This window comes from Dasypus novemcinctus, chromosome 11, assembly GCF_030445035.2.
Source record: "Dasypus novemcinctus isolate mDasNov1 chromosome 11, mDasNov1.1.hap2, whole genome shotgun sequence".
Classification (NCBI taxonomy): Eukaryota; Metazoa; Chordata; class Mammalia; order Cingulata; family Dasypodidae; genus Dasypus; species Dasypus novemcinctus.
Genome location: NC_080683.1, coordinates 14,576,147 through 14,595,315, shown reverse-complemented (window position 1 = coordinate 14,595,315; position 19,169 = coordinate 14,576,147). Strand labels below are relative to the sequence as shown.

Here is a 19,169-nt window from a genome sequence, read left to right as displayed (position 1 = left end):
GGCTGAGAAAGGAGTCTGGCAGGGGCTTCCTGGCGGGTGCCGTGTCCTCCATCTCTCCCGGAAATGGACCCTGTCTGTGCACAGAGCAGGTGGATTGGGAGAGCCGGAAGGAATGGGGGGGGATGCATCCTGGTGGGCTTGTGGCTAGTGGCAGCTCCAAGAGTGGAGCCGTGGTCCCGTGGTCCCGGCGCTATTAAGGGTGAAAGGTCTCAGGATGTGGCAGAGCTAGGGAGTGAGCGGGCTCAGGTGGGGTCGGGGAGGCGGAGGGGAAGGGTATGTAAACCCAGACCCTCGTGTTACCACTGCTCAAGATGTGTCCCTTCAGAAACACATTTTTTTTCTTTCTTCTTTCTCTCTTGGTGTGCCCCACTTGGTTCAAAATTAGATGCACCTTCCTGATGGCAGAGCCCAGCCAAGGTCCCCTGAGTCAAGGTAGGATGGATGATGGAGGCATGTTGGTATTTGGGGTGACCAGGAGTTTTGCCTGGGTTCTCTCACAATTTATTTCTAAATTCAAAGTCAGGTCTTCAAAGAAGTTTATAGGAATAATTAATAGCAGCTGGAGTGTTCGGGCGCTTACCATGTGCTGAGGGACTAGGATTACGTGTAGTACATAACCCCGTGAGGGCGAGTGTGATGGCCATGTGCCTGGTACACAGTAAGCACCAATAATTGGTAGCTCTTATTATTATTATTATTTTACAGATGAGAAAATTAGGCTCAGAGAGCTTAAGGTTACTCCTCAAGTGAGTAGCAATGCTGGGACCGACTCCAGAGCACGTTCTTTCCACAGTGGCTAGATCTTAAGAGCCAGGTGTTGAGAATGCAGCGGTGCATAGTACAGCCTCGCTTCCCTCCTCCTTGGGCACAGGCAGTAACTACAGAGTTGGCCCGAAGCTGATAGACTGCCGAAATGTAGGGCGTGGAGGCTGCCCACCAGAGGACTTAGGTGAAGGTCTCTAAGGGACGGCTTCTGGAGGAGGTGGCCCCAGCTGGCCCTGGAAGCTTAGTGAGCCGTAGTTGGGAAGAACCCAGAACCCAAGGCCTGGAGTCAGAGATGTTTTGTTCAGTGCTTGCCTGACTTGGGGCCAGCCCTTCCTCACTCTGGGCCCCAGTTTTTCACGTGTACATTGGGCTCAGTTCTCTAAAGGGTATCAGGAGGAAGCATGGACATGAGAGTACTGGATGAATGGCGCATGCCATTTGTGGGGTGCATGGTCTTGCCGATAAATCTGTTTCCCCTTCCTCAACGTGTGTGTCCTCTCCGTTGAGCAGTAGCCAACCAAAAGGAGTGTTTGGGGAGCAGTTTGATGCCAAGAATAAGTTGACGTGCTCCATCTGCCTGAAGGAGTTCAAGAGCCTGCCTGCCCTGAATGGCCACATGCGGTCCCACGGGGGAATGAGGGCCTCCCCGAGCCTCAAACAGGTTTGCAGAGAGCCCTCCTCTCCCCTTTCCAGGCCACGTGCTGCTTGCTTTGCTTTGCTGCCCATCCAGATGGAGAGTGACGTGAGCCCCAGGCAGGCACCTGGGGAGGTACGGTCCTCCCCTGATGGGAACGCTAAAGCTTTGGTCCGAGTCAGATAATCCCCACTGCCCCTGGCTTTGGGAACAAGGGTCACAGACAGAGGGGCTAGAAACCTTTTTGAGGGATCCCAGCCTTCCCCCTCTCCACCTTCTGGGAGAAGACGTGTAGCTGCTGTATGGTTTTTAACTTCTGCTGCTTGAAGCACTAAAGACCAGGGTCCCTTGGGTTTTCAAAATCGGTGATCAATATACAGAAAAAGCTAATGTAGCCATCAGGTTCCCAGTCAGAATTTACTGTCCACCAGAGAACTAATATTGGACTCTGGCATCCATAATTCCTTAGACACTCTGGATTATCCAGGAAAGATAGACTAGTATACCACTGCCATGTAGTTTTAGAGTTACATTAACTTCAAAGAATTTTTTCAAAATCCTTTGACTATTGTTCATCTTAATTTAAGTCTATAGGGTTAATTCCCTGTTAACCAAAGTTTTTGATTGCCCAGGTAACTCCATCCCTTGACCCTGCCAAATAAAAGAACTTCGACTCCACTTTTAAAAATTAGCATGCATTACATTTTCAAAGTGGTTTCCTAACCTGAATAAATTTACAATGGAATGCCTATCTCCGTTTGTCAGATGAGTAAACTGAGGCCCAAAGAATTTAAAGGTCTTATGCAAAATCCAAAGCATACTTTAAAAAAATTGGGGGGGGGAGTGCTGATTAAAGTCATGTCCTTTAAAAGCAACAACAACAAAATCCTTTTAACATACAAGTAATACATGATCAAGGTTTTTCTCAGTGTAGAAAATAGCGTACACATGCCTGTCCGCGGCCGGCTGAGGGACTCAGGGCTGCAGGAAGGAAGGCACCCTGCAGTGGTTCTCCAGCACCCACGCCTGCCGTCCTGGAACCCTTCAGGAAAAGCAGAGTGCGTTCCCCCTCGTGAGAGCTGCTCTGCAGCCCAGGATCAAAGCCTTTATTGTCTGTGTAGGAGGAAGGAGAGAAGGCCCCGCCGCCTCAGCCCCAGCAGCCACTGCCGCCTCCGCCTCCGCCGCCACCGCAGCTCCCTCCCGAGGCAGAAAGCCTCACGCCTGTGGTCATGCCCGTGTCTGTCCCTGTCAAGCTTCTCCCGCCCAAGCCCAGCTCCCAGGGCTTCGCCAACAGCGTCGTTGCCGCCCCCTCCGCCAGAGACAAGCCAGCCAGCTCGATGTCGGACGACGAGATGCCCGTGCTCGTGAGGATGACCCTTTCTCCCCCACACTCACCCCAAGGGGCTGCCCCCCGCACGCCTGCTGTGAGTCGCTGCTCTGCCGCACCTGCCTGGGGTGGGGAGATGCCTTTGCTTTCTTAGAGATAGGGCAGCTCTTCCAGGGTCCCTGGCCTGAGCTCGGGCATAGCTTGGCCTCTCGCGGCTGAGCCCCCAAGGCAGCCTTGCTAATCCCATCCTCCTCCACGCTGCCCGCTAAGTGCCTGGCACGCTGCAGGCTAACGGTCTGGGTTATATTCAAAGAGACCACAAATTCTGGTTAAAACATGATATTTCTGCTGGTGATCACCAAAACCAACATACCAGTTATTAAAATATCCAAGTATTACTGTCTCAGGCAATAAATAACTGCTGCCCAGGGCCCTGGTCCCTTCTGGTAGGATCTCCAGACCTCCTCAAGTTCCGTAATCAAACATGACCCCTGGCTCAGCACAGCCTCCAGGCAATGGGCCTGGAGTGCATTCTGATGGTCAGTATTACCAGATGCAAACATTTTGAATAGCATATCTGGTGAATACCTTTGAAGAACCTAATTTGTAAAGATCCCAGAGAAGTTCCACTGACAGACACCCAGCTCCAATCTCAGGAAAGCAAAGAAATTTGTGTTTCTCATTCACTGTTAAGCTCTCCTCTTTCTCAAATTCCAAGTGCCTCACCCAAGCAGCTTAGCTTGACTCTGAGGCAAAGATTTCTCTCTCTCTCTCTTTCTCTCTCTCTCATTTTCTCTGGGCCCTGAGGCATTTGTGTCCCATGTGTTGGCTATATGGGACTTGTCCCCACCCCACAAAGACGTGTGCTGGGGTCCTATTTGTCCTAAGAGAGTTGGTAACTGCTGGGATCCCAGGAGGCATGATGGTGAGGCTGGACTAGAGTAGGGTGCGGAGGATAATTAAGAGAACAGAATAGACCAGAAAACCTTTGTGCTCCTCCATGTAATAGCAAGACCTCAAAAGAGGAAAGAGTGATGTCAAAACTCTGGGGGTGAAGATTCTCATAAGCTGGCAGGACTTAGGGTGCCAGCAACAGGCAGAGAGATGAAATAACACCTCCAAGCTCCTTCTTTGCCCAGGGAATTTCCCGATTTGGTGGGAGAGACTCGGAATCCTATGCTTGGAGAATTCTCAGTCTGAAGCTGGACACACAGTAAAGTTCCTAGTCACCAAAAGGGTTAGAGTCCCAGGTAACACATATGTCCCCATGCCCCACATGCAGCCAGACACCTGGGTAGATAAAATGACTAGGACTGAGGAAAGGCAAGGGAGTTTGGTATTTGCTCAGAAGATTCTAAGAGAGTTCTGAGCAAAGTTTTGAACTTAGCTTTGTGGAAAGGGTGGTAGAGCTATCTTGAACATAGAAATGGGCCAAAGTAGAGGCATATAGGTGGAACTGAGCAACTGTGAGCAAGGTCCTGTCGTGTGATATAAAGAAATTAAAGTGAGGAGGAACCCCGAGTCCTAATCCCAGTTCTGCTCCAAGCCAGCTGGGACAGAGGCAACTGAGACCACCTCTCTGAGCCTCATTTCCCTCCCCTGACCTTGAGGGGGTTGGACTCATCAGTGGTTCTTACCCCTCTCTTCATCAGTCTGCAGACCTTTTAAAAGCACTCAGTGCTTGGCCCCCCCCCTAGAGATTCCAAATGGCCTGATCCGTTCAGGAGAGGAGGCTGAAGGAGAGGCAGCCAAAGGGATCTTTGGCCATGATCAGAAGCCTGGATTGTGTTGCAGGCTTAATGTCATGGGAGCACTTTATCTGCTTAGATTACCTCATCAGTTACCCCGAAACAGGTTAAAGTTCCATTTGGGGGATCTCAGGCATCATTTCCCCATTCTCCTCAGCCCAGCCTCTCCACCTCAGCCTCATATGCTGAGGAGCCCTCTGATGGGAAGAGGAATCGGGTTGACCTGGTCTAGCCTAAGGAGAGCCCCCTGGGGGTGAGATAGGGGCTACGGACTTCTACACCTGAACCTGGGGCTTGGGGGGGGGGTCCCTCTGCCCTCTCCTCATTTCCTCACCTCTCTGCTACTCTGGACTCCCTTCCTAGAGGATGGGAGGGTGCCTCGGTAGACAAAGAAGTTGGGGGAGAAACAGGATTGGGGCAGATCCTCTCCAGAGGGAGAGGAGCCCAGAGCAGAGGGACAGACTGGGGCAGGTCATGTGGCCAGGAGGCAGCTGGTCATGTGACCATGGCCAGCCCTTCCCATCACCCCCTGCTGCCTCCTACTCAGGCGCCACCCTGGGCTCAGGAATTGCCAAGAACTGCTGCTGTGACTCGCCACTGGCCTGCAGGGCCTGGGAGGGTACCACAGACTGCCCAGAACCTTTCTGTAGGTATCCCCACCGCCTCTCCCAACCTCACTGCGGCTCTCTGGGTTTCTCTGGGCTGATGCTGGCACACAACCCAAGTCTGTTTCTGTTTGGCTTTGGCAAACCCTGCTTATTTATTTACGTGCATATGTTTACATACTAGTATATATGTATCCCTGTGGTAAATCTTCCTTCCAGACTATGCATGGTTCCGGCTGCCATAAAATAAACTAACCCTGCTGACAGGAAACCAACCTGGGAGAAGGGCTTGCTACAAATGAGCCACCAGTGCTGGGAGTAATTGGGGGGGGGGGGGGGGGCGTGTGAGGGGGAGGTTAACCAGATCCAATTGTAAGACAGGACCTTAAACAGACTTTAAAGATCATAGATGGCTCTCCCCCCGCCTGAAAGTTACTAGAAGGACCAATGTGAGTCACCGGCCCTGGGAGTTTTGGATGAGCCAGAACCCCCTCTTCCTGCCCCTGAGTCTCTGCCTAGCTTCCCTGAATAGATTATTCTGTCCCCTTCTCAGAACATATGTTAACTGTCCCTGATGTCTGTCCCTGGGGAGTGCTGAAGATTAAGGAGTCCACTCAGCTGCATTCCACCCAACAGATGGGAATGTAGTGATAAGCAATAAAGAATTTGAATTTATTACTTTTGGCCCACCCACTGCTCCCACCACTCCCACCTCTCTCCGGACATTAGAGAGTTCCTCCAAAACCAAAGTTTTCTCCCTGACCAGGACACCAGAACGCAATTGGCCTCATGGGCATGGTCGGTTGTTTTTTGAGGCAGAGGATTCTGAGAGGGGTAAGGAGGCAACAAGAGGAAGGAGGTCCCCGTTTGAACAGGAGAAGTTTCCCTCCATTGAGACTGTGGAAATGACCTGTGGGGGAGGCCGAAATATTTGAATCAGACCATTCTTCCCGGTTTAGGAAATTCCCAGGAAACTTCAGCCAGGCGTAGCCAAAGTTGAGGAAGCCCTCAAGCCGGCGCAGGAGAAGAAGTTCCGGCACCGGCCAGAGCCGCTCTTCATCCCGCCACCGCCCTCCTACAACACAAACCCCGCCTCTTCCTACTCGGGCGCCACCCTGTACCAGAGCCAGCTGCGCTCCCCGCGCATCCTCGGGGACCACTTGCTCCTGGACCCCGCCCACGAGCTGCCCCCCTACACGCCCCCGCCCATGCTGAGCCCGGTCCGCCAGGGCTCGGGGCTCTTCAGCAACGTCCTCATCTCCGGCCATGGCCCTGGCGGCCACCCCCAGCTGCCCCTGACGCCCCTGACGCCCACGCCGCGGGTGCTGCTCTGCCGCTCCAGTGAGTCGCCCCCTTAGCCCTGTCGGCACCCGGGGATTTCGCCCCTGGCTGTTCTGGGTACTGCCTTGGGAGGTCTCCCTTTTTTTTAGTTGTCTCATTTATTCCATGAACTTCTAGGGCGTATGTACTATATGTACCAGACACTGTGCTCAGGACTAGAAATACTTAGATTAAAGATAGGGTTCTCCTCAAGGAGTTCACAGTTATAACTAGAGAGACAAGCACATACAATGATCATTATAGCCTATTTGGGAAAGGAAATAGTTGACATTTGCACACACTCTCTAAGGTTGTGCTATGGGTGATCCTCTAAGAATGACCACAGTAAATGTACTAAGTAGATATACAAAGAGGATTATGTATTATAAGCAAGATCAAGCCTTGACATTTTAGTGTGATGTATAAGGATGATACATGGAGAGGCCTAGAGCAAGAATATTTTTCTGGAACAAGAATAGTTTCATAAACAGTACAGCATAGCAGACCAGAATGGAGCAACTGACTTCTCCTTAACCTGCCTGAGATATGGGATAGCCCTAAGCCGCTTTGCACTATATTCCACCCAGCTCCCAGGGAGCCCGGTAGGCTCACTCTAGCATGGGTTAGGTGGGAAAGGGGCCCTGTTTTGGCTGAGCAGGTAACTGCTCATTTGCTTTAGTTTCCTCATCAGGGAATGATTGCTGGGTCTCCCTGCCCCTTCCCTGCTGACTAATGATCTCCGGTTTGAGTTTCAGACAGCATCGATGGCAGCAATGTGACAGTCACTCCAGGACCTGGAGAGCAGACCGTGGATGTTGAACCGTAAGGAAAAGCCAATTATTCTTTAGAACAGAAGCCTCAGCTGAGGAACAGAATCAGGAGCTTTGAGACATTTTGTTAGTACTTCTGTGGGCAGAATGGCCACTGAGGGAAAAGTGGTAGGAATTATAGGATCATGGTATGTCTTGAGTACTGTTATTTCACTTTAGTGGCCAGTGTTTCAAGGTCTTTGCCAGAGACCAAATGCATAATTAAATCATGCATCCCGGTATTCAGAGGACCTAGTGTCCCCACCTCTGGCTGCATGGGCCAACCTTGTTATGGCCACGTGCTTTCACATCCCTGGTGACATTGAGCCATCTTTCTCAGGGTGGTCAGCTCTCTAACTGGCTCATTTCAGATGCCCTTACTGCCCCCAACCCTCTCTGCGCTTTTCGTCAGGTCTCCAAATTGGCTTGGTTGAGTTCTGGACTCGTGAATGGGCAGTGGGGAGTTTTAGGGAAGGGAAAGGTGCTTATGTTCATGGATAAGCACAAAAGAGAGGCCAGGCAGTAGAGCAGTAAGTATATTGAGTCAGCAATTAGAAAGCCTAAGTTTCAACACCATTTTTTGTAACTTGATCTTGATCAAGTTGACCTTTCTATGCTTTAGTTGACTCATCTATTAAATTGGAATAATTATCTTCGCCTTGCTTACATCACACATTTTTGTGAGGTTCCAGTGGGATAATGCATGTGAAAGTGGACTGATAGGAATTAAAAAATGACATAAGTGCTTTGTATTTGTCTCATTTTTCTTAGTTAAATGGTACTATCAGCCATGCTCTGGGCAGCTGTCCCCTTGAAATTAGCCACCCTCTCTCTCCCAGTTACAGGGAGCTGAGAAGCACTAGACACGCTATCCCTCGCTTCCCCCCGGTAGCTCTTCCCAGCAATTCCTTATCCCAGTGAAAAGGTCATGCCTGGAATCTTAGTGTCACATTTTGAGGAAATGCCCCTGCGTTCTTCTTGCAGAAGGAACTGGTTTCCTCTTTTCTCAGTTCCTGACAATTGCCCTTGACCTAGGCCATCAAATTGGAGACCACACTGTTGTTTTTCTTCTTGTCATTAAAGGCGCATCAACATTGGCTTGAGATTCCAAGCAGAGATCCCAGAACTCCAGGATTTCTCCACCCTGGCCCAGGACACACACAAGGCCACACTGGTATGGAAGCCCTGGCCAGAGCTGGAAAACCACGACCTCCAGCAAAGAGGTACTGGCTACAGGCATAGCTGGGTGCAAGAGGTTTGATTCTTTTTCTGGGATCTCTGGCTCAGGGAATCTGTGTCCCACAGAAACTTATTTTTCCATGATATATAGCTTTCTCAGCTACAGTAACTTCTCCTTGTTCCCAACAGTGGAGAATCTCCTGAATTTGTGCTGTTCAAGTGCATTACCAGGTGGAGGGACCAATTCTGAATTTGCTTTGCACTCTCTCTTTGAGGCCAAAGGTGATGTGATGGTAAGCAGTCATGAAAAGCAGGCTTCACAGTTCATACTTGACGTGCGAGAATTCTGAGAAGTATTTCCCAACCTGTAAGATGATACTCAGTCCACATGTCTTCCTGTTAGCTTTCCTTATCTCAAGGAGTAGATCAGGATTTAAAAGCCTGTTTTAAAAAAAAAAGTCTCCAATTGTACTTCTGTTGACACATCTTTTCCCTAAGTTATAATCGTAGCATATCTGTCTTGGGAAATTAGAATGGTTTCTTTTCAGAAGTCTTGTATTTCACAGCAGAAAACTGGGTCTCCAGTAAAGAAGAAGGCCTTACTGAAACAAAACTGAGTCTAAAATCACCTCATCCTCTACAGATTGTTCTTGCCTGCTATGAAAACTGGCCGAAGTTTAATGTTCATAGAACTGTTTTCTCCTAACCAAAATGAAGTGTTTACTGTGCACCAACTGGTTTCATTCTTCCACCTCTGGCACAGTTCTCTGCATATCTCCAAACCAGAGCCTTGGTGCTCTCCTCTCAGAATCAGAGCTGAGAATCAGAGCTGACAGTTTTCCTGCTCAGCTCAGGCTCCTGGGGTTATCGTTCCGTCATTGACCTCACTTTCTCCTCTAGTAAATACATGGTTCTTCCCGGGACCAGATCTGGCCCTCTGCTTTTTTATTTTATGAAAATGTGAAGTGAACAAATTCCCTAACACATCCTTCAAGTATTTTCTGGAATGTTGGAGAACCCTTGTTCACCCTTTGAGATCGGTGTTGCAGAGCAGTGCTGCTTAAACTCTTTATGTGCATGCAAATCACCTGGGGATCTTGTTAAAATGCAGATTCTGGTTCAGCAGGTCTGAGGTGGAGCCCAAGGTTCTGCATTTCTAACAAGCCCCCAAGGGATCCCCACGCTGCTGGTCTGTGGACCACACTTGGAGTAGCAAGATTCTGGATCTGGCACTGTCCCTAAACCATCCTCAGCTCAACTCTTCCTGCAGCATTTTTTTTTTCTTTATCACCAAGGCTAAATGGGACAGATTTAAAAGAGTTTAGCCAGGCTCTCTGGAAGGACAATGTGTAGTACAGTTATAACTAATCCACGTGTTTATGTTCAATTGTAATGAAATGTGATTGTTCTGCAAAAACAGTTGCAAATCACTCACTCGTTGCCTTAGAGCCCTTTTCCATTGACTCAGTCTCCATTTGGAGGAGCCAGGTCTTTGCTGCCTTCTCTCTTTTTCCCAGACCTGATCAACATGCTGTAGCAAGCGGCTGGAGCAGGGGATTAGAAGGGCGAGTCCTGTTGGGTGCTAAAGAAACAAAACCCCAGTTCGGGAAATCTCCCTCTGGTTTTCCTTCTAATGTGCCCTGGGCTCTGCAGAGCTAGCCGTTTTTGCCCTTTGGGTAGATGGTCTCCCTTGGACACGCAGACCCAATGCTAACTCTCACCTTTTCTCTCCCTTGTCTGCAGGCTGCTCTGGAAATGCTGCTGCTTCGGAAGCCAGTCAGGTTAAAATGTCATCCTTTAGCAAATTACCACTATGCCGGTAGGTTGCCAGGAGCCTGTGCCCCATTGCTTCCTGAGAGAGAGCATTTGCATGTTTGGTTGTGTTGGTTTTTTGTAACAGATAACCCCGGTTCTCTCACAATCATCATTCGTGATCCTGAGGCCTTCTGGGGCGTGGCTGGTAGAGCAGCTGTGTCCATTGGCTCAGCACTCTCAGGCATTTGCGGGAGCTCCTGCACCTGGTGGGTGCGTGCTGAGAACTGGTCGATAGCTAACAGTGCCTGCACGTGTGAGGCCAGGGTACTGGGGGACAGAGCCAGAGAGGGTGCGGTGCAGAGCCGACAGCTCCCAGCAGCCCCCCATCTTTGGAGTCAGCCAGGCGTGGGTTCAAATTTTGACCCCATTGGCCTGCTGCAGCCTTGATTTCCTCCCCCGTAAAGCAGGGCTCATGTTCCATCTCTTGCTGTGTTTTGTGAAGATACGAGATAGTATATCTAACCCAATGCTTGGCACAACCTACAAGTTATTACTCATTTATTAAATGGTTGTTTAGTTAATTTTCCTCTTGAGCTGGGTCCAGAAACAGTGAAATACAAAAGTGTTTCCTTTTCTTAGAGCCTGAGCTTCTAACAAAAAAAGTCCAACTCCCTGCACCAGAACAGCTGGCTGTCCATTTGGAAAACAGTGAAGTTAGTTCTTTCATCACACCATTTTCGAAAGTAAACTCTACATGGACTGAAGATCTAAAAGTAAAACCAAATTATAAGGGTTCAATGAGTACATAAGTGAACATCTTGGGGACAGCGAAGGCCTTAACACACAAAAAGCAAAACTTCCAGAAGAAAATGTTAAAACATTTGACTATTTCAAAAATAATTATGCCAAAAAACAATTATGCCAAAAACACAGTACCATAAATAAACTAAAAGGCAGATGGCAGATTGGGCGAAAATATTTGCAGTCTAATTAACAGGGAAAATACTGTTTATTGAGCACTTACTGTGTACGAGGGACTGGTAGGCACTGAGAAGCCCAGCCTCTGACAGACCTAGTCCCTCCTCAGGCAGTTTGGGGTCTGAAGGGGAGAGAATACGGAAACAACAGGATTGCACCAAGGCCAGGAGACAGACCTGATACATTCAGGGTCTCACGTGCTTAACGAAAATACCACCACTGAGCAGGGAGGCAAAGACTCCCTGGAGACTTGAATGAAATGAGAATCATGAAGGGAGAAGGAAACCTGTCTGGGAGCCTGCGGAGGTAACAGATAAAGCGGAGGCCAACATTTGTATTTCCATTTAAATCCGGTGAGACCCTCCACCCTAGAGTGTCCACAAATCTGTCCTGGTGCTCTCTTTCCAAGAGGGCTGACTCCTCCAATGCCCCTGAGTTTGAATCACTCGAGGGCCTGGGGTAGCTAGGTGCTGAATATCAATATGTGGGCTCGGACACCTAGTGATACCTTTTGCAATCATTGGTCCAGGCAGCCAGCGGGGACCTGAGGTGAAGGCTTCTCTGCAAATACAGGAGTACTCACAGTGGGTTCCCTTTGCCTCACTGGATATCCTCTTCCCCTCTCAAGAGGTGGAAAGGCCTCAGAAGCTCCTCCTCTAAGCACAGCGAACCTAGGGATGTCTGAACAGGCAGCATTGGAACGAGGCAGGCACAGAGTGGACACGTAGGGTAAGAAATCCACCATCTGGCCAGTGGCCTGAAGTTGCCCATTTCTTGAAATTGTCTTGGTTGTTTCCTCCTTGGTGTCTGCCTGAGTGTGGGCAGAAAGAAGTGGGCGTTCTCCCTAATCTGCCATGGAAACAAGTCAGTCCTCTCTTCGTTCCCAGCGTCATCTGCTGCCTGTTAGACCCTGACAGGCTGTCCAGCCTCTTGGAGCCTGTCCCAAGCTTCTTTCCCTAGAGGGTGAGACAGGTGGTTGCCTGGAAGGAGCTTGCCACCCGTGTCCTGGGAATCGCTGATGCCCTGGGCCCGCGGGGCGGCCAGGCCTCTGCGCTGGTCAGCTCCAGCTGCGAGCAGCCTTCGGTGGGACCCACATGCCCTTTGGTTCTTCCCAGTTTGCCAAACAAGAATTGTATTTTATGTGTGTCATGACATTAAAAATCTGTGGACTAGAAGCTGCCCCCGCCCAACACAATGAAACAGAACTATCAAGGTGATACTAAGAACTGTGAATACGAAAGACCCACAAACTCTGCTAAAATTAATTGATCTTTTGAGGTTGGAAATTCCTAGCTAATCCCTGACCCATCCCCTGACCCATCCCCCAGCGGGAGACTAGGAAGGTCTCTGTCACTTTCTGGAATCACTTAGACCCTTAGAAGCAAGAGAGGTGGTAAAGTGAGATGTGAAGAGTTGGGCTCTGCTAGCTGTGTGTCCCTAGGAAAGGGGTACTTACCTCAATCATGTGATCACATGCTAGAGAATCTCTGCCTTCTCCAGCACGTGATCACAGACTGAGCCCTAGAGAATCCTCTAGAACTGTGAACAAAAATGTCTGGTTTTCCCCCAGAGTACCCTTTCAGGGTACCTCTAAAGACTGCATGATTCTGTCCCCTTAACAACCCCCTTCTAAGCTGCAGGGAAGACAATAGAGCCCACCCCCTCACATGACCTCACCTGTCCAGTCTCCATCTCCTTCCCCCACTGCACTGACACCCTTTCTTCGGTCCCCAGGTGCCATGAACCCCATCCCTGCTACCTGTCCTGCTTTGGCCTCTGTATCAAGCCGCCTCTGCAGTAGGAGGTTCCAGCCTCCCTGGGACACTATCTTCCACATCTCCTTTGGCTTCTGGCTTTGCAACTGTGGCTAGTGTCACCCCACCCTGACTCCTGGTCCTGGAATTGCAGTCCAGGCTCCCAGGTGTCTGTGCCCTCAGGGGAAGGCAGCAAGACTGCAAGTTTGGGGAGAAAAAAAACATAGAGAGTAGGCCGGTGAAAATCGCCTTGTTACTGTACTCATCTTCCCTTCTTCCTGTACAAAAGCTTTGAGTAAGAAAGGGGAAAGGTGACCAGGAGAGACATGCTGGGAGTGCACGAATAGGGGACAGAGCTGACTCCTGTGGCTAGGCGGCTCACCCAGCCTGGAGGGCAGCTTGCCGAGGCCACCTGAGCCCTGTACAGAGTCCCCAGAGGAAGGGGCAGTGAGGTGGCTTCCAGCGCTCTCTGCTTCGCCCCAAGGGGCAAGGCCTGGCCCTCTCTCCCTTGGCCCTCAGTTTCCCACACACAGGCTCTCAGCAGCCCCTGGCATGTGTGACCAGCAGTTGTTTGCAGTGGTTCCCAGTGGGGAAGTCAGGGTGGGGAGGACGCCTGGTTGTGATTAGAGGGCTTGCAGCCTCCTCGGTTTTTCCAATGAACTGGTCATTCCTGCAGATGGGCGTGGAGAGGAGGAGGGATCAGAACTGGCCCCGGGCTGCTGGGCAAGGGGTCAGCAGAGGCTCCCACCACAGCCCAAACACTCCTGTGTCTTGGGCCCTGATATGAGCCCCATGATAGGGAAGACCTGGAGGAGATACCCATTCAGTTAGGGGGGGGCCTAAGGAGGCTACCCCAGTTTGATGAAGGAGACAGAATTCCACACTTGAGTAGACTTTACAAGAAACATAGCTATGATTTCATTTTCCAGGTGTTCTTAGATCATGTCACTAGCTAGATGGTAGATCCCCTTAGGACGGTAACTGAATTAATACTCGCTTGCCTTGCTCAACACAGCACTTCCAAAGAAAAAGCTTAGTGGACAAACCTCAGTTCTAGATTCCGATCGATTCCTGCCTCTCTTTCGCCCCCAGGGGCAACTTTAAAGCAACCTGCTTTACCTTATACCTTGAAAAAATTATTCGACCTTTACCCACTACGGGAAACTATACAGAAATAAAAATCTGATATAAAAACAGCCCTCCTTTTCTGCAATAAACATGTCTCCTTGTGTCACTGCAAAAACATCAGTAGAAGTTTTTGAAACCTTAAAAGGACAAAACAAAAAGGTCCTCTTTAAGAAGATACTTGAACCAAACTTTCTCTGGCCCTTTGTGTCTTTTTTAAATTCACTGGGTTCACTGTAGGTTGCCCCAAAATGAGCCACAGCCCAGGGCCTGTATCCCAGCCACCGAAGCTCAGGTCATTTTTCCCCTTGATACTGCTCCAGTACCATTTTCATCCATTTAATTAGGCTCTTTGTAATTAGCCTTAATTGTCTTGTTTGGGGGCCCTCCCTGATAATAACCCAATAGCCAGGAATTCCCAGTTGTAGAGCAATTGCCTTATGGGGAAGGGGGGGGAGCTTGTCAGCAGCCTCATCTTGTAGACACACTAAGTGGACAGCCGGAATCTTAGAGAAAAAGGGGTGGCATTAAGAGGGCAGAAGGAAAGGGGAGTGTTTGAGGCCACTCCCTGCCTTAGGTTTGCATTTTACCCTGGACTTTGTCCAAAACATAGAATCCCAGAGAAGCTGACATAGAACCTAACAATGAGAGCTGTTAACATGTATGTACATCAGCGGGAATAGTGTATGCCCCAAAGCTATGGCTGGGAATCTTTTTGACTTGCCAGCAAAAGATCCGAAATTTTATTGAGCACCTATTTAGAACCAAATGCTGTCAGTCACTGGGGTGACTGTCATGATTTCCACATCACAAATGAGAAAACTGAGCGGCGGATTTGGCCCAGTGGCCTGTCTACCACATGGGAGGTCCACAGTTCAAACCCCGCGCCTCCTTGACCCGTGTGCAGCTGGCCCATGCACAGTGCTGATGCGCGCAAGGAGTGCCCTGCCACGCAGGGGTGTCCCCCGTGTAGGGGAGCCCCACGAGCAAGGAGTGTGCCCCATAAGGAGAGCCGCCCAGCGCGAAAGAAAGTTCGGCCTGCCCAGGAATGGCGCCACACACACGGAGACCTGACGCAGCAAGATGACGCAACAAAAAGAAACACAGATTCCCGTGCCACTGACAACAGCAGAAGCGGACAAAGAAGAAGACGCAGCAAATAGACACAGAGAACAGACAACCAGGGTGGGGGGAGGAGGGGAGAGGAAGAAAGGAAGGGAGGGAGGGGGAGGGGGGAGGGAAGGAGAAAACTGAGACCCAGAGAAGTTAAGAAAACTTACCCCAGGTTGTAGAAGGCGTAATTGGCAGAACCAGATTCATGGCCTAAGGTCTCCTGATTAAATTCACCTGTCCTTATCACAGTACAGTTACCTTATTATTTGGGGAGAACGTAGTAAGATGTTATTTAAACATAGAAAGCTTTGACCTGGGACTTCCGTCTCAGAGTCCAGGGGTGGAGTTTCACCCCCTGTGGACAGTCCTGTGATCCTGGTGCAAAGAAAATGGAGCCAGCTCTCAAGTGTCAGTGTGACAGTAGATTTGCTTGTCTGACACAGCCTCTGCCACTCTCTTCAACGATACTCTTTTTGGACTTGGCAATATCATTTGCGCTAAAGCATGGATCCTAGGACTGCGTGGGGGAGCCATCTCTTACTCTCTAAGCACCTGCTCCCCACCCCAGCCTCTTAGCCCTGACTGCGGCGAGAGTGGTGCAGAGGAGAGGGAGAGGGTGCAGCCAGTGCCAGTCCAGGGCAGTTGCCTGGTGGACTGCCTACATGTGTCTCATCACAGAGCAGCAGTCCTGAAGGCCACAGGAGTCAGCAGAGGGCTGTCTCCTTCCCCAGCAAGGCTGGGGGATTCCCCCTGACAGACGGGCTAAGCGGTTATTCAGATTCTGTGGGATTGCAGCTGGAAAGCCAAGGGACACGAAGGCACAGCCTCCTAAGAAGCAGACTTCCCTGGGAGCCCAAAACTACTCTTTGGGCCAGAAATCAGAATTTGGCTTAGTGTGTCCACTGTAGAAGTGGGGTGCTGGCCTCAGAAGGATGGATGGCCCAGTTTGTATTTCGCCAGGTCTTAGAACTGCACTCTAATGTTGGAAGCTTCGGGGCTGGCTGATATTTTTTAAAATTCTCTAGCAGGCCATTTTCAACTAGAGAAATCAAGCTGGGTTTTTGTTTTTGTTTTTGTTTTTTAAGATTATTTCTTTCTCTCCCCTGCCCCCCCCCCAAAGTTGTCTGCTCTCTGTATCCGTTCGCTGTGTTCTTCTGTGATGGCTTCCATGGGAATCTGTGTTTCTTTTTGTTGCATCATCTTGTTGTGTCAGCTCTCCGTGTGTGTGGCACCATTCCTAGGCAGGCTGCACTTTCTTTCGCACTGGGCGGCTCTCCTTACAGGGCGCGCGGAATCTGTGTTTCTTTTTGTTGCATCATCTTGTTGTGTCAGCTCTCCGTGTGTGTGGCACCATTCCTAGGCAGGCTGCACTTTCTTTCGCACTGGGCGGCTCTCCTTACAGGGCGCGCTCCTTGCGCATGGGGCTCCCCTACGCAGGGGACACCCCCCCGTGGCAGGGCACTCCCTGTGCGCATCAGCACTGCGCATGGGCCAGCTCCACACAGGTCAAGGAGGCCCGGGGTTTGAACCGCGGACCTCCCATGTGGTAGACGGATGCCCTAACCACTGGGCCAAATCCGCTTCCTATAGCTGGGTATTTTCAACAGCAGAATGTCCTGGTTGCCCATCTGAGATGCAGCCCAGGACTACACAGACCTACACATTGGCTTCCTTTTCAATTTGTTTGAGGACTCACCTGGTGTGACATGTCACTGTCATCATCTTCCATTACCTTTCTGATCCTTCATAACCTATTTTGATGAATTAACCCACTATTTTGATGAATACCAGAAAGGAACCGGGACTGCTCTTTGGCCATTCAACTAAATTGTTGGTTAGTCCTTTGTGTCTTCCACTTTTCTGCCTCACCTTCTGGGTGAGGGGCACATAGGAGACCTGAGATCCCAAGTCTTTGAGAGTTGGACAGAATTTGAAGAATGGGCACGAAATAGCCCCTGAGCCTCAGATCTCATCGACCTCCTCCATTCAGGTCCACTACAGCAAGGCTTCACCAAACACCCAGCTTTGCACAGCCAGAGATGTCCAGCCTCCAGAGCCTATAGAAGGTGCTCCTTCTACTAAGAACTTACTGGAAAGCTGCTTTCCTTCTACAAGTAAAGAAATAACTTGCAAACCAAAGAAATTGGGTGGTGGCCCTGCTTTTTTGGACATCTGAACCAGCCGGGCTGTGGAGAGCATATTGTAAGTCTGAAACCAGAGCTCTTGGCTTGACTACCCATTGAGGAGTCACAAGGAGATGTTTATTTCAGAAACCTGAGTTTACATTACTGAGTCACATATTTTCCTAAGGATTCTAAGATCTCAACCTGTAGTCTAAGGTGTCCCTTGCCTGCCTAGCTTTACCTGACTCATTTACTTGTCATTTTGGCTGAACTTTCCAAAGGAAGAAAGATTCTGCTTTCCTGCACTTCAGCTCCATCAGCCAACCAGAGCAACATGGAAACCTTGGACTTGCCATGGATGGGAGGGAAGGTGCTATGGTTTTTTAGGACTACAGCCCGGAAGAGAAGTGGAGGAAGGGCAGAGACCTACCCAGCTCCCATACGTAGAATCACAAATGTGGACAATTCAGGAAGCCAGGAGAACAGGGCTGCATTTTCTATGAACCAGACACAGTGACTGAGCCTTCCGTGGAGCCCACAGAACTGGGGGCAGCACATCTCCTTAGAAATGGGCTTTATGTCTTGCTCATTCCATATGGCCTTCTGCTTATCCTGTTTTATCTTTTACTGAGGAAAATCTCAAGTGTGGCTGGCCAAGCAAATGCACCACCGTGGCACTGTGGAGCCTCTACCTTAGAGTCCGCAAATCTGTCAAGACCTGGTCCCACTTGCCTCTCCAGCCCTATCTGCTTTTCCTCTGCTGGAACCCTATTTTTTAGGCATATTGGATTACTGGTCATTCTTTAAATACTCCCATTTCTTCATCTATAGAGTGGAATAGTAGTAATACCAATCTTACAGAGTTGTTGGTAGATCTAAATGATCATACCTGTAAACTATTAATATTTAGGCCCTGGCGTAGGGTAAGTACTTATAAATGTGAGTTCCTTTTTCCTAGTACAGTACCTTGTGTGTAGTAGTCACCTAAGAAATATCTGTCGAATGTGTGAATGAAGCACAGCATCTCACTCTTGCCTCCGACTTGCTTCTGTGTGTCCTTTAAAACTTACCTTAGGTGTTTCCTCTGCCAGGAAGCCTTCCCAGCTCCCCTGGCCCTCACCTGAGTGTGGTGGTCTCCCTTTGTGCCCACTGGGTTAAGCAACTTGCCGAGGTCAAGGCCATGGCTGGGATTTGAAGTCAGGTAGTCTAGTCTGCTAACTGTTAACAGTATGACAAGTATCTGTTGAAGCAGGAGTTTGATATGTATTATATCACCTCTGAACACTTGTACTTTGTAACGTAACTAAGCAAACCAGCAACTAAACGTGGGGAGAACTAAGCACCGTTCTTACAAAGTTTGTGTGTCGTTGTAGGTTCGGACAAGTGGACCTCCCTAGAAAGAAAACTGTTTAATAAAGCACTAGCCACTTACAGCAAAGACTTTATTTTTGTACAGAAAATGGTAAGCATGCTTTTCCTCATTGCTCATTGGAAATTAATCTGGGAAAATGCACACCTAAAAATAGTTAGAAATATTTGGTTGCCAGCTTAATGCTCTCACAGAAAGGCCGTCTTCCTCCCTTGCTGATGAAGTTGTTCGGGGCTGGCGTGGCCCCAGTGACGGGGATGTGGCAAGGAGGGGAGGGTTGGAAGGTGGAGATATATGGCAGTGGTGAAGGGCTTATTTTCTATCTTAATGAAGATGTGAAATTTCTGCATTCTCTCAGAATAAATAGAACCAGGTTTTGTGGTTCACAGCAGGCATAATTTATTTCATATGTATCTGACAGAGCTACCCTATTTCTGACAGAACTTTTTTTTGGGAGATGGGGTAGGGGAGGCCATGGAGCAGCTTCTGGTGCTGGGTGCCTAATCATAAGGCAAGAATAACAACAACAATACCTTACATTTACCACATTTTACAGCAAAACAAA

General features: G+C 49.5%; 1 protein-coding gene across 18 annotated transcripts in view; it reads left to right on the top strand.

Moving 5' to 3' along the window:
* TRERF1 (transcriptional regulating factor 1) overlaps positions 1–19,169 on the top strand; it is a 204,156-nt gene that overhangs the window by 166,694 nt on the left and 18,293 nt on the right. For 7 of the 18 annotated variants that reach the window (XM_058306738.1, XM_058306733.1, XM_058306736.2 and 4 more), the window contains 9 exons: positions 386–432; positions 1,276–1,426; positions 2,521–2,763; positions 6,039–6,420; positions 7,155–7,221; positions 8,292–8,431; positions 8,577–8,680; positions 10,131–10,206; positions 18,609–18,697. In XM_058306738.1, coding sequence (XP_058162721.1) covers positions 386–432; positions 1,276–1,426; positions 2,521–2,763; positions 6,039–6,420; positions 7,155–7,221; positions 8,292–8,431; positions 8,577–8,680; positions 10,131–10,206; positions 18,609–18,697 — 1,299 coding nt within the window. Of the gene's footprint in view, positions 1–385; positions 433–1,275; positions 1,427–2,520; positions 2,764–6,038; positions 6,421–7,148; positions 7,222–8,291; positions 8,432–8,576; positions 8,681–10,130; positions 10,207–18,608; positions 18,698–19,169 lie in introns of all 18 variants that reach the window. The other 11 variants (XM_071218450.1, XM_058306735.1, XM_071218451.1 and 8 more) reach the window with 3 other exon arrangements.